At 30.5% G+C, this 14028-nt stretch overlaps 1 protein-coding gene across 1 annotated transcript in view; it reads right to left on the reverse strand.

Annotated features, from left to right (window-relative positions):
• Positions 1-257: 257 nt before the first annotated feature.
• Positions 258-14028, reverse strand: part of LOC143083453 (uncharacterized) — a 41106-nt gene continuing 27335 nt past the window's right edge. Inside the window, exons 17-20 of the mRNA XM_076259708.1 lie at positions 12687-12756; positions 6272-6499; positions 4213-4464; positions 258-523 (exon numbers count right to left, since the gene is read on the reverse strand). Coding sequence (XP_076115823.1) covers positions 273-523; positions 4213-4464; positions 6272-6499; positions 12687-12756 — 801 coding nt within the window. The 3' untranslated portion in view covers positions 258-272. The remainder of the gene's footprint in view (positions 524-4212; positions 4465-6271; positions 6500-12686; positions 12757-14028) is intronic.

Below are 14028 nucleotides of genomic sequence, written 5' to 3' on the forward strand. Positions count from 1 at the left end.
TTATTAATGCATCAAAAGAGACAGAGGTAATGTAAGGAGGGATCACCAACCATAATATAATGACAACAGAGGGAGAAAGACCATTTCTAGAGGAAAGTATACAGTAATTTAAAGAAGGTTAACTAACCAAATGAAAACAAGCCAAAATGAGGACCAGTGATTAATTAAGGTTTTTCCTAATTTGTAAGCAGGTAGACTTTGAGAAAAAAAAATTATAAGCACATACTAGATGAAATAAGATATGGTAAAGGTTCATTGCTCTTGAAACCATGTCAAATAAGAAATGATGAACAGTTATCGTCTTCATGAAACGAATGGGTAGTTTCTTCATTATTGTCAGATTTGCGCATTAAGGAGCATTCTTTTGTAACCTTATTGTACATTCCAGCACAGCAACCAATTTGTCCAATGCATTGATTGGTACACTCAATGATACTCCTGGCAACCATCTTCTGTAGGTACAGGCCATTGTAAACTTTACCAGGAAATCCGTAAGCTTTAGTTTTATATAGATGATTTTCTTCTGAAATCAAAATTGTCCCGTTTTACACAAACATATATATAATATGATATAAAAACAACAAAAAAGGAAGACTCGGATCTCTATCACTGTCCTATTTTGAAAAATTTCAAACTCAGTTTGAACTTCAAATTTAGATATATTGAAAAGTCGAGAATTCCCTAATCTGGTAAAAAAAGCATTTTTTTCTCTTGGTTGTCATGTTTGTGCTGATGCGGAGTAAACATATCACCAAATCACTAAACTAAGCAATCAAGCAATCATAAATCTCAAGCAATAAATCGTGTATTCGTTTACTTTACGAGTTCAGAAAAACACCATTCTGCTTACTGCTCACATATCATTTCCACATAGTTGAATCGGTCCATTCGATACTTTTTAATCTAAACCAAGAGCTGCATCAACAAAACAGTGTTTTGGAAAAGGGGTGCGTTTCTTTTAACAGCACTTTCCCAGCTATCTATAATGCAGTTAAAGTAGTGTCCATTATTTTAGTTTTTATAATCTCCGGTGTTTCCATAATAACCCCTTAGAACTGTTTTGGTGTAAGCCATTCAAAACATTAGGATACGAAACCATAACTGCATTTATACGTACGAATTCATACGGTTTTGTTATAGTATACCGTCACAGTGTTGGACGTATTGGAAACGCAAACCAAGTCTTTACTGTTGCATAATCTGAAAACAGCTTTTAATTACGTTATATACAACGGTACTTGCATACATGTAGATCAGTGTGTGACATTACTAGCCTTGACCAGATTTTTTACATTCATCTGTAGAGCTCCACCTTACAAAAAATCTAGAAATTTTTAACTCTAAGACTGATTTAGAAATATGTCACCTAAATCATATTTATGATGGTCTATTTAAGAGTTGACTCATATTGGACAACCTAAGATCAATTTTCGGTAGTTCTATCCTACAAGTAGTATTGATCCTAACAGTTATATCATAGAAAGGATGGACTGTTAAATAAATCAGTAACAAATGATGCTGGCAGTTCTTTTAATAAATGTTAGACATTTCTGATTCATACTCTCTCAAACATGCGGGAATACATTAGTCACGTTGATTTATGTCGATTATTTCTTAAAACTGCAATCAGTAGCAATCAAGTTCATTTCAAAATAAAGTAGAGGAATACAAAATACACATGATACATAGCCACGTTCTATATAACAACAGAGAATGATCGTTTTCGTCGGATTTGAATCAAAATGATACGGTTTGGTATAGTCCGTGTGAAATAATAATAATAACATTATTCAGGTAATATCAATATAAACAAATATATTATCATGATTATTCAACCTTAGAATATAGCAATGGTTGCTACATTGCTACCACTAATGCTTTAACCCAAGGAAGACTCATGAAAGCAAACAAGCTTTTTTTCCAATGGTAATACTTATAGTCTTGATAATAACATATTAAATAATTTATCAATCAATTTTACAGCTTAATATATTTGTATAAATTCAATCTAATAAAATATAAAATATGAATCTGACATTGACCTGGGTTTTTTCATTAAGTATTGTTCCCTTCATACTTTAAATTCATTTTTGAACTCACATGAAATTTTACAAAATCTAGTAAAGCATAGTTTTGGATACCGCTAAAACAGACAGAAGAAGATTATATACCTTTGACATTTGGAACATAAAATGTTTAAGCAGTTGTTCTACTTTTTCTATTCGGTGAAGTTGTAAAATCATTTTTTGAATAATTTGATCATTTGATATGAAAACCATGAAATACTTGATTCAGACGAAGTTGTTTTACTCTATTACAAAACTTCAATTATTATTTTTTTTTCGGAAATCATCTACAGTGATTTGTGTTTTCTTAGAAAGATATATATTATAAACCGTATAATTTTATTTTGAATAACAATGAAGCTTGTCTTTAAATATCATGGATAAACATTCATACCCACAAGCACCTGCATAATCCAGATTGCTTTGTATTACATGTAATGCAGTTCACAATGGTTTTCTAAATTTTGTGACAAACATTCTTTATATCTATATAAAATGTTTAGTCGCTGATTAGCCTTCTTTGTAATATTATCAACAACTTGTTCACTAGATAAAAATTTGTTCAAAATGATACCAAATTATTTCTAATTTAAAGTTTAATATAATTTCATTTAATAGAAATAGTTATTAAAGGTACCAAGATTGTAATTTAGTACGCCAGACGGGCGTTTCGTCTACATAAGACTCATCAGTGTCGCTCATATCAAAATATTTATTAAACCAAACAAGTAAAAAATCATTTTCATTAACAATCGGAAGTTTTGTCTTTGGTTTAAAGAAAATCTTTTGTTCTTTCCTAAACATGTTAAAAGAAGAGACAATTAATTATCAAACAGTCAATCTTGACATAATTTCTACAAAAGCGATAGCTTTCTATTCATTATTTTGATTTGAGCGTCACTTATTAGTCTTATGTAGACGAAACGTGCGTCTGCTTTTTATTTGTATTGTAGTGTAGTCCTGTAATTTTTTGTTTTCATTTCAATGTTATATTTAACTGTGCCATTAAAGTGCGAGGTTTGGCATGCCTTAAAACCAGGTTCAACCCACCACTTTTATTCCCCTTTAAAAGTGTCCTGTACCAAGTCAGGAAGATGGCCATTGTTATAATATTGTTGGTTTCTGTTTTCTCTTATTTTTGAGATAAGACGTGGCACGGTACTTGTCTATCCCATATTCATGTATTTGGTTTTGATGTTATATTTGTTATTCTCGTGGTGTATTGTCTGTTGCTTGGTCCGTTTCTGTGTGTTGTTGCGTTTCGGTGTTGTGTCGTTGTTCTCCTCTTATATTTAATGCGTTTCCCTCGGTTTTGGTTTGTTGCCCCGTTTTTGTTTTTTGTCCATGGATTTATGAGTTTTGAACAGCGGTATACTACTGTTGCCTTTATGTATTAAATTATAAGCCTGGTACCTTTGATAACTATCTCTAGAAATCATTTTAAGATCTGAAAGTAAAAAAGTATAGCCGTATCATCAGCACATTTTTAAACTTCACAATCAGTATTAATTTTAACTTGTAAAACATTTATATAATTATACTTTAAAAAAGCGGCCAAAATATACTACCATACAATGAACATGATGAACACCGCAAGTTTCATCAAAAACTTCAGAGTTTTTTTTTTTTAATATTAGAATCTGTCTACATGTTCATCAACAAAATATGATTGAACACGCAACAGTAATTAACCATACAAGTAGGGTGATGGTTACATATGTTACATATTTAATTAAGGAATGTGATTTCAAAATTATATAAAAATTGGTTTTTGTAATGTGATAATAACTCAGCATCACGCAAGAGGTAATAACTTCAGTGATGCTGTTTTTATGTTTCAAATTTGGTCAACCAACGAAAGTTTTCAGAAATGTTGACGCGTGGGTTTTATAAAACAAATTTAAAAGCATAGGAGGGCATAATATCAAGAGATTTGAATACAGGAGATATACTTTTGAATTCGCAGTTTTCAGAATCTAATGCATTCTGGGTAATATTTTCAAAAATGTACACAAAAACGTCGTGATTGGTTGAAAAACAATGGAAATTCAGCCAATGACGTCACTTTATTTCATTTCGGGGTACGTACAACGAAATTATCAATGATGCTTTAGATTTTAAAAAGGCAATTTCCAATGACACTTACCTGAAATGATGTTGGTGATAAGATCGCCATATACTTCTACCTCACATAGCGAAAGTTGGTAGTCGTGGCTTCGTTTTTTTATCCTGACGAATCTGCCTTTCACATCTGGAGGGCATGATGCATTCAAATATGTTGTACTTGTCTGTTGGTAATGACAATGTGATATCATCCCTTTTTGAAAAGTTCCCCATTTATCACAAAAGCATTGAGGGTCTTTTATAACATCAATGTCATAGTTTTGTAACCATTGTGCTAACAATTAAAAACGAGAACATTGCAGCAACTTGTTGTGTTATTTTGATTCCTATAAGTATTTGGTCCTCTTTTTTAGTTTGATGTTGCTGTCTTCGTCTTATTTTTTTTTTTTGTCTATTATTGTCAAGTTTCAACCTTATCTTAAAATAAAGAACGTGCTTTAATTTTTATCCAAACTTTCTTATTACTAATCTTTTGAGCACCGATGTCATCCTTATTTTTTTCGTTGGGTTGGTGATATTTAGTTTTTTTTTCTTTTTTTTTTGCTATGGCATTGTCAGTTTGTCGTCCACTAGGCAAACGGAATATTTAATTGGTTGTTTCTGGCTCTCTTTTAATGCCAACACAGCACAACTATGATATCATCAGTTTAAGAGCTTATGACGTACAATTAAAGAATAATAGAACTATTTGAATATTTCATTGGTTGTTTCTGTCCCTTTTTAAATGTCAACACAACATAAAAGTGATACCATCAGTTGAAGAGCTATTGAAGTACAATTAAGGAATAACAGTACTGCAGTTGATTTGTTGCCAACGTCATTTGCAGTTTTGACGGTCCAAAATGCAGTTAACTGGCGACTCGTAACGGAAGTTTGCGTCCGTCAAATCAAAATCAAAACTCTAATGCAGAACAAAAAGAAATAATACGCTTGAAAAAATGTATAAATTTGACATAAAATAGAATTCAGCAAAACTTCATGGATGATTTTGGTGCAAAGACGTCAGGGCTAAACATGACGTCATACAAATGCAAACTTACAAAATGAAAAAAAAATGAGGGGTCCTTAGTATCGACTAGTTAACTGTGGATTTGATGATAACGTTGAGCCAATGAAAAATATTGTTACATGAACAATGCATTCTAATGAAAGGTGAACCTAATTGAAAACACACAAATGGTTTTGACATGTCCTTTATGTGTGTTTTACTGACAAGTCTATATTGCGTATTTTAAAGTTAAAATATAAGCAATATTTACCATTTAATGTATCATCTCAAAATGTTCTGTCCTTATACATTGTTATTCATCCTAAGCTTTCAAGTATTCGGTTGGAGCGTTCCTGGGTAGGGTATCCAAGAAAGCGCCTCGGACGTAAAAAAAAGTGTTGTTTTCATTTCTCAGAGCAGTTCAAATACACAAGGGAAATAAATGATGAAGATAACTTTTTGAAGTTAATTTTATCCGTCATGTTTCTCTTAAGGTCAACCTTCTAATTAAGAAAGAAATTGATGAGACCTTTATTTTAGCTTTGAGGTACGTGCATCCTTTATGACTATGCAACGTGGAAGATTAAGGTACATGTAGCTGTAATCTAGGTTCAATATACCATTTTCTACGTAAGGAAATACCTGTACCATTTCATGAATATAACAGTTGTTTTACATTCGTTAGGTGTGTTTGCGCCTTTGGATGTGCCTTTTTGTTTAAGGCTTTTCATTTGATCTTGTTGGTAGGTCGGTATTCTAGTTATTAATCAGTTTTAAGGTGGTACCAAACACTTTAACTAAAATTAATTTGGCTCGTTTAATTTTCATAAAATTTTGTCAAAGTATTTACTTTGACCCTTTAACAAAAATATAAAATTTTCAAAACCTTTGAACCAACCGTTTTGTCAGAAAAATTACACTGGTTATATAGCAGTTTGACAAACACCAATTTTGATCATTGAGATGCTTACTATTCCCTTTACAACACAATGTAATTAAAACGTTTAGCTGATTTTACCGAGTTATCTCCCTGTAGTGTTAGGTACCACCTTAATATAGGCAAATCTAACTTAATGTACAGGTTTGTACTTACTACAACATGTATGCGTTCTTCCGGTTAAAACAACATGTGTGACTTTGTAATATCCTCCCAGGTCAACTGCCCACCAGCTTAACTCAGTGTTTAAGTATGCTTTAGTATGTGTACATTCAAACTCACTTGATGTGAATTCTATATAGTTTCCATCGACAGCATGTTCAGATGTCCATGGATTGACAGTTGTTAATTGTTTCGTTGGTTTTCCAAATGCAATGTTATTTTCTATAAAAAAAAAAAAAAAAAAAAAAAAAAAAAAAAAAAAAAGGCAAGGCAAGGCAGACACAAATTCAATTATACTCTTATAACATATTTGACATATTGTGATAAGGTTTAGAATTGTTTTTAAATTGAACATGATGAAAGTTTCAAAAAATAAAATCATAAACAGTCCTAGAAAGTATGTCCTTGTGAAAGGTTGCAATGTAAGAATCAAGAGATTGCGTAATAATAAGTCTCAATAGCAAGCAATATGTTTTAGTGTTTGTTGACTCTCAATCAATATTTCAACATACCAACAGACACAATATTCAAAGATAGAAAATATTGTGTGTTATAACATTTTGTGAGGGAATTTGATATTTGCTATGCCACTGTTTATTGCAACGCACTTTATGACAATACCACTATATTAATAAGAATGAAATTATCTGCAGTGTTTTAAGAAATGATTTTACGTTGAAGTCGCTTAATACTTGTGAATTATGTAATGTTTTAAAAGGCTATTTTTTAGAAAGTCAATACTAATGTAGACTTTTGAAGCATACATTTTCTATTGCTTTAAATACGCAAATGAAAGATTCAAAAACTATACAAATAAAGAACGACACGTTTATGAAATTAAAGCAAAACTTTTGGTTTTCAATTTTTTATTCGTTATTTTAAAATAATGAACCTAAATTATCTGACATAGTCTCACTATCCAGTGTATCCCTTTTACTTGTTATGGTGTTGACTGGTCATTGTTAATGAATCTTATGAAATTTGATTGGATTAAGTTGTTATTAGTTTACTTTCATAACTTAATGCTTTGCATACATGACTATAGATGAATCAGAACGTTCATATTAATGTGTATAGTAATTTAAATGACCTTCAAATTGGACACTGGTCGATATTATGTTTTAGGAATAAAAGTAAAGGTATGAAATGCGTTATCGATCTTTACGTAACTAACGGTTTAAATTGAAGTTCACATGATTACAGATTCAATGAGGTCGAATTGTTCACTTGCATGTAAATAACTTATCATCAATGTTTTTTAGATTATTTTTACAAAGTTGAACCATACTGGCTGCTAAAAGCAAATAGTTATTTCACTATTTTTCTTTTTATAATATTGCACAAATATAATTTTTCATTCTCATTTGAATATATTAATCACAATTAATCCCAAACTAAAGAAATCATTCAATAAAGTCAAAATATGTCCGATCTGCCAATTTTTTGACATCAAAAGTCAATTTCGTCTACCTCACAAAATCTTGTCAGGCACTATAATCAATAACCATTTCATTATCAATTGATTGTTTATACTTTGTAGTTGTTTCATCCATAATGTCAACGAAGTATTATACCGATGTTTTAATCGAGATTACATGTTAAAATGTTCAAAACTATTATTAAAGTAGATCGATAGAATGAAGTATGTGTCTGACAATGGTAGTAGTAGCACATCTTGATATAGATCATCAACTGGCATTACATCTCATATTGTAAAGTTTAGTTGTAACGTATATGCATGTCAATTTAACATATTATTGTCCTTAATATGTTTGTTATGTTGGAAGCAGGAACTTAATTATTATCATTTTATGTTTAGGTTAAATATATTGAATGAGCCGGCAAAAAATCGAAATGAGTTACTTGATTCAACTCTTGAAACCCGAGTAACTAAGTCGTTATATTCCGATTCACTGTCGATCGCTCCGTTAATATCGAAACGGACACTGACAAAAAGGGAAGCAAGTCATTTCGTACCTTTACCATTTCATACCCACATTTTTCATTTCGTACCGAACATAAGTTTAAACCAGCCAATTCTGTATGTACTTATCTCAAATCAAAAGCCCTTAATTCAGTGGTTTTCGTTTTTTGCTCTATAAATCTTATTTGTGTTTTGTTCATTATTTTGTAGATAAATCAGGCGATTATTTTTCGTTCTTATTTGGTAAAGGTTTTACTCTTTGTTTAATGCCAAACGGTGACCCTACAAACAAGTCCAATAACAACCTTATTTTCATATTAGAAGAAACAACCGTTTAAAATCCGACATAGTGTATTTGTATCTGCAATAAATATTGTCAAGTTATATATACTTTTTATTCATATGATACTGAAAAGTACAGAATCTATTTGTTTTATTTTGTCAATTTGTAAGTCAGATGGTCTAATGAGTCAAAATCTCATTTCGTAATAATTTCCGCTTTTGACTTTTGATTCGTTTTGATTTTGTAATAATAAAAACACTGCAGGCTGAAAACACAGGAATCAGCAAGCTATTTAAATAAGAATTTACATTATGATACTAACGACATTAGACGACTTGCTTCATATTTTAATATTTCCCTCGAGTTTAGTACAGAATGACAGCATTAAACTAAATTTGATGACAAATATGATACTAATAACTTCCAAATAACCAAAATAGTCTCTAAAGCAAGTACAGTTTACATGGCTCAATTGATTACTCATACTGAACAGATTGCATAAGCGTCTTTTTTCTACTAAAAATTGTCAGAGGAAACATTAGTAAAATTGACACTCTAAAATTAGTTTGGTAATTATAACGAATTGATTGACCGATACAATAGGTCTCTTTCTCGACTCACTAGATATGTTTCCATAATTTGATCATAAAATAGCAGAATAATTGTAAAATTAGAAAGAAGCTAATAACATGTATGACTATATTCGACGTTTTATTTGACATGAGCATATTGCGGGTGATGGATGAATATCAGGAGGACTTGCCAGGTCGACGCATCAAATCTGTCTCCTGTTGCAGCCCATTTGATTCTACACCTGAAAAATCCCCGCATTAAAATATCTACGTATGTGATAGATATAATATTAATTGAAATGAAATGTAGGCAAATATGTCATGCAAATCTTCTTTTCTCCTGTTTAAGGTAGATTCATGGTATACCGCCATCTTGGATTGTACAATCACAGTACAAAATCGGTCTAATTATTTGTCTAAATCTGCAAATTTGGAGACATATTTGCTATTCAATGGTTAGACTGTTTTTCTATTTAAAGAAAACTTGTTAATTAATCGTAATATACCAAATATTTTAACAAATATATATTTTTTGTTTGGTTTAAAATCATTTTTTTCAATTGAGCCATTTAAGGGGAAATAACTCTTTTAGTACAAAATTTATACTGGGCTAATAGGGATTTTTTTTAATTTTACTTGTAGTAAGATAACAAGTTCGGTGACACCATGTTTTCTTTTTATTTTCTTAAAACATATTATGAAACCTTTCTTCTCACAATTTATTTCAAAATTCTATCTCATAGAAATTTGTTTATGCACACTAAAGTGTTTTTTCATGAACAAACTAACCAAATTTATGCAATTTTCAACGCCTCACAGCTTGAAAAATTGCACGGTGACCCACACTTTTTATTAAATTTAAAAAGAGTATAGTAAAATCTTCATTTTAGAAAATTATAAAAAAAATCTGTTTCAAAAAGTATATACTGGTGATCTACCTTAAAGAGTTATATACCAACAAAATTTGTTTTCGCTTAAAAACATACGGGGTGCGATGATGCAAGACAGGGTCATAACAGTTATGCGGAAATGTTATTGTAAAAGTAATATTTTTTTTAAATATTTTTTTTAAAGAAAAGGGACATAATTGGTTATGATAACTGAATGTAGGGCTCAACTATTAAAGGGACACTAACTGCCTAATTGATCTTAACCGGTAAAACTAAACTTCATATATATGGTTTATAACAATGTAAAGCATTTATACAAAGTATCAAAAGTATAAAATAATGACCCTATAAGCGATGTTAACATAAATAATGTAAGTGCAATTGTTGTTTTTTTGTGGGGTCTGTTTAATTTCATATTATAGATTAAAAATATATGTTTATCGTCGATTTACCTTTATAAGAATGATTTTGTGTATCGAATCAGTCAATCAAATGATTTACCTTTGTTTCACTTTCAATATTGGCATTCTTTTCCTTTTGATACTTTTGCACACATGATGCATGCGTTATCGATCTATACGTAACTAACGGTTTAAATTGAAGTTCACATGATTACAGATTCAATGAGGTCGAATTGTTCACTTGCATGTAAATAATTTATCATCAATGTTTTTTAGATTATTTGTACAAAGTTGAACCATACTGGCTGCTAAAAGCAAATAGTTATTTCACTATATCCCTTTTTTAAATATAGCACAAAAAACATCGTATTTTAGATTTTAATATATCTCATAGCTAGTGCACCTTTAATCACGTAGAAGGAAACTTAATGCACTTGAAAAAGTTAATTTACAAACAAAATGTCTTTAATGCTGGAAACACAAATCCGATGATGGATGACGTGTTTGATAAAAGCGAAGTGCTATTATCAAGAAGAACAAATCCATCAAAGGGCAACTTTGATTAATAGACCTGAAACCTGCATATCAGTATAATGGTTTGATAATAAACGGGAAATTTTATATTTGTTCAAAAACAATTAAGAAGATTTATCAATCCGACGGCTAAAATAAGATTTGTTTATCATAAAATGTCATTAATACGGAAATAAAAAAGTAGGTTCAAAAATGTCATGCTTTTTTTATTGAGGGAAGTGAATGACCAATTCAACTCTTATGCATGCTTTTTCATTGTTATTTAACATGTATCTTGTCTGTATACAAGCTTTCATTTTTTTTGGAATTTTTACAAATTGTAACTTCTTCGTACTTTGAACATCAAAATTATTTCCTTTCTTCTTTAAGGAAGTACGTCACTAATGCATGACCCCATTGTTTAAATTCCTCAATTTCAAGCAGACACATCTCTTTTATTTTAATATCAAATGAAGTGACAATCATTGCATGGCAAAGTTGCACTTTGTGGTGTCTTGTACTGTAGAAAATCAACATATCTTTAATGGTATATAAGAAAGAACATGTTCCCGGAACTGTAGATGTACCAATACAGGTACAAAAGAACAGACAAACAGGCAAAATGTACTCTCTTTTTAAAATTTGATGCAGTTTTTTTAGATATTCAAAATTATTAGTCAAAAATTGTTCTACAATGATCACAAGTCATTCAGCTTTCATTTGATACCAATTATACCTAATCATTCTACATTCTATGATAGTTACAATCATGCGAAGGAACTATTTGGTGTTAAATATGTACTACATTTCTGATTTGTGCTGTCTGTCCAGGCCCGAATTAGTGGTGTTACACCTTTAATACTGTTACGGCACCTGTACATGAAATTTTCTTGAGCACCAATAATTTTATTGTTGATATTCTCTCAATATGTACCAAGTTTTAGATTAGTTTTATTGGCATATAAGAAATGTTTTGGTTTTCATTAACGGAGATTATATAGACAGAATAAGGAGTATACCTAACATCAAATTATTTTCATTTACCTGCGTATTATATGACGTATTTTTTTTAATGGTTGATATTTTTCTGGAATTGTTTATAATTGACATTTCACAGCGGTTTTATACTTTTACTTTAATTATTCATCCCTTCTTTCCATTAACTATGTATATAAATTGTATCACAGATCAAATTTATTCGTGCATTGTATGTGTAACTACGTTTTTTATTTGAGTTAAGCCATACCAATTGATATTTTATAGTGTGTCTTTCTATGTTGTGATGTTATACTAATGTTTCAGAAAAGGAAGAAGGTTTGGTATCCTTAAAACGTTTAATCCCGCTGCAATTGTTTGCTCAAGTCCTAAGTCAGGAATCTGATGTTCATTGGTTGTCGTCTGTTGATGTTGTGAATAAGTGTTTATCGTTTCTCGATTTGTATATAGATTAGATCGTTGCTTTTCCAGTTTAAATGGCTTTATACTAGTATTTTTTTATCTATTTATAGCTTGCTGTCCGGTGGGAGCCTAGGCTTCGCTTTGAAGACCGTACCTTGGCCAATATGGTTTCCTTTTTCAAATTGGGACTTGGACGGAAAGTTGTCTCATTGGCACTCATACCATATCTTCCTATATCTATTCAGGGGTAGGCAGATTTATGCATCCTACCTTCTTGTTTTAATTACAAATCACGTCAGACCATCGATTTATGAACCACGATGATTTGTTTTTTTTTCCTTTAAAACATAGTACTATCTCACTCAATAAGTTAATTATAAGATAGGAAACTTAATGTACTTGAAAAACTTAATTTACAAACAAAATACCTTTAATACTGGAAACACAAATCTCATTATGAATGGCAAGCAACATAATCACAGTAGTAATCGCCATTCCCTGTAAATAAAACCAAAACACCTTTTTGAAGTTTCAAGAAAACTCCAAATTTGAAAATGTTAAATTCAGCAAATTGTTATTTCAATAAAAATACAAAAGTATACAACTTCAACATAGACTTACTTTTCTTTTCCGTTAAGTTCTTCAACAATAAAGAATCAAATGAGTTATAGTTAAATATATTGCACCATGAATATTCTGGTTTACCTGTCTGTTTTCAAGTAACTGCTTAATACATGTATGTACCAAGATTGAAATTTAGTCCATAAAGTTGAAATATAAATGTCTGTTTTTTCGCCAATGAACTAAAACTGTGTCGTATAGGAAAGAAAAGATCCCGAACACATCTAAGCACACTACCTAAATAAGAATTGAAATAGAACAGCAACTGCCACTCTCCTGGTTTTTACATTCTCGATTTTAAAAACCGATTCTTGCTATACTCTTATCTGTAAAACATAAAATTCATCCACTATTGATACACGTTTTGTTTGTAAACACTTATTTTAGCATTTGCAATGCATAATTCATATAACTATGTCATCTTAAGCTAATTCCTACTAATAGAATTCAGCATTGAAATTTCAGCTGAATGTTTATATCGAACATTATTTACGTTTTGATAAAAACTTTTTCTTTTGTACCATTTGGGTCAATATTCTTAATTTATTTCCTATAGGTGTTAATGGTGATGTTTCAACCTGTAGCACAATCCTTATCGTTAACTTGGATATGAATGATGACTTGATTTAAATCTGAGACACTTTCACATATGTGGTTAATTTATTGGGGTACGAATTTAGATTCATTTTTCATTAATTAGAAAACCACGAAAATCCTTTTAAAGAACAATAACAATCAAAACCAAGGAGTAAAAAAGGACTAAAAAATACAGAGGACATTTACATCAACAGTTATAAATAATAAATAAAAAAAACAACAAGAACTCCACTAAAAACCGGGAGTGAAAATGGGTGCTGTTGTTGTACAATTAATTTTTCGAAATTTCCAATACAATAACTTTTTAAATTTTAAATTATAAATACATTTGTGTATTCCTGTTAATAAACTCATCATAGATACCAGAATTATATGATGTATTTACGCCAGACACGCGTTTTGTCTACAAAGAAACTCATCAGTGACATTCGAATCCAAAAAAGGTTAAAAAGGCCAAAAAAGTACGAAGTTGAATATCATTGAGGGCAACAATTCCTTAAAGTTTGGCCAAATGCAGCTAAGGTAATCTATTCTTGTGGTAGAAAAGCCTTA

This window comes from Mytilus galloprovincialis, chromosome 7 (assembly GCF_965363235.1).
Source record: "Mytilus galloprovincialis chromosome 7, xbMytGall1.hap1.1, whole genome shotgun sequence".
In the NCBI taxonomy this organism is placed as follows: Eukaryota; Metazoa; Mollusca; class Bivalvia; order Mytilida; family Mytilidae; genus Mytilus; species Mytilus galloprovincialis.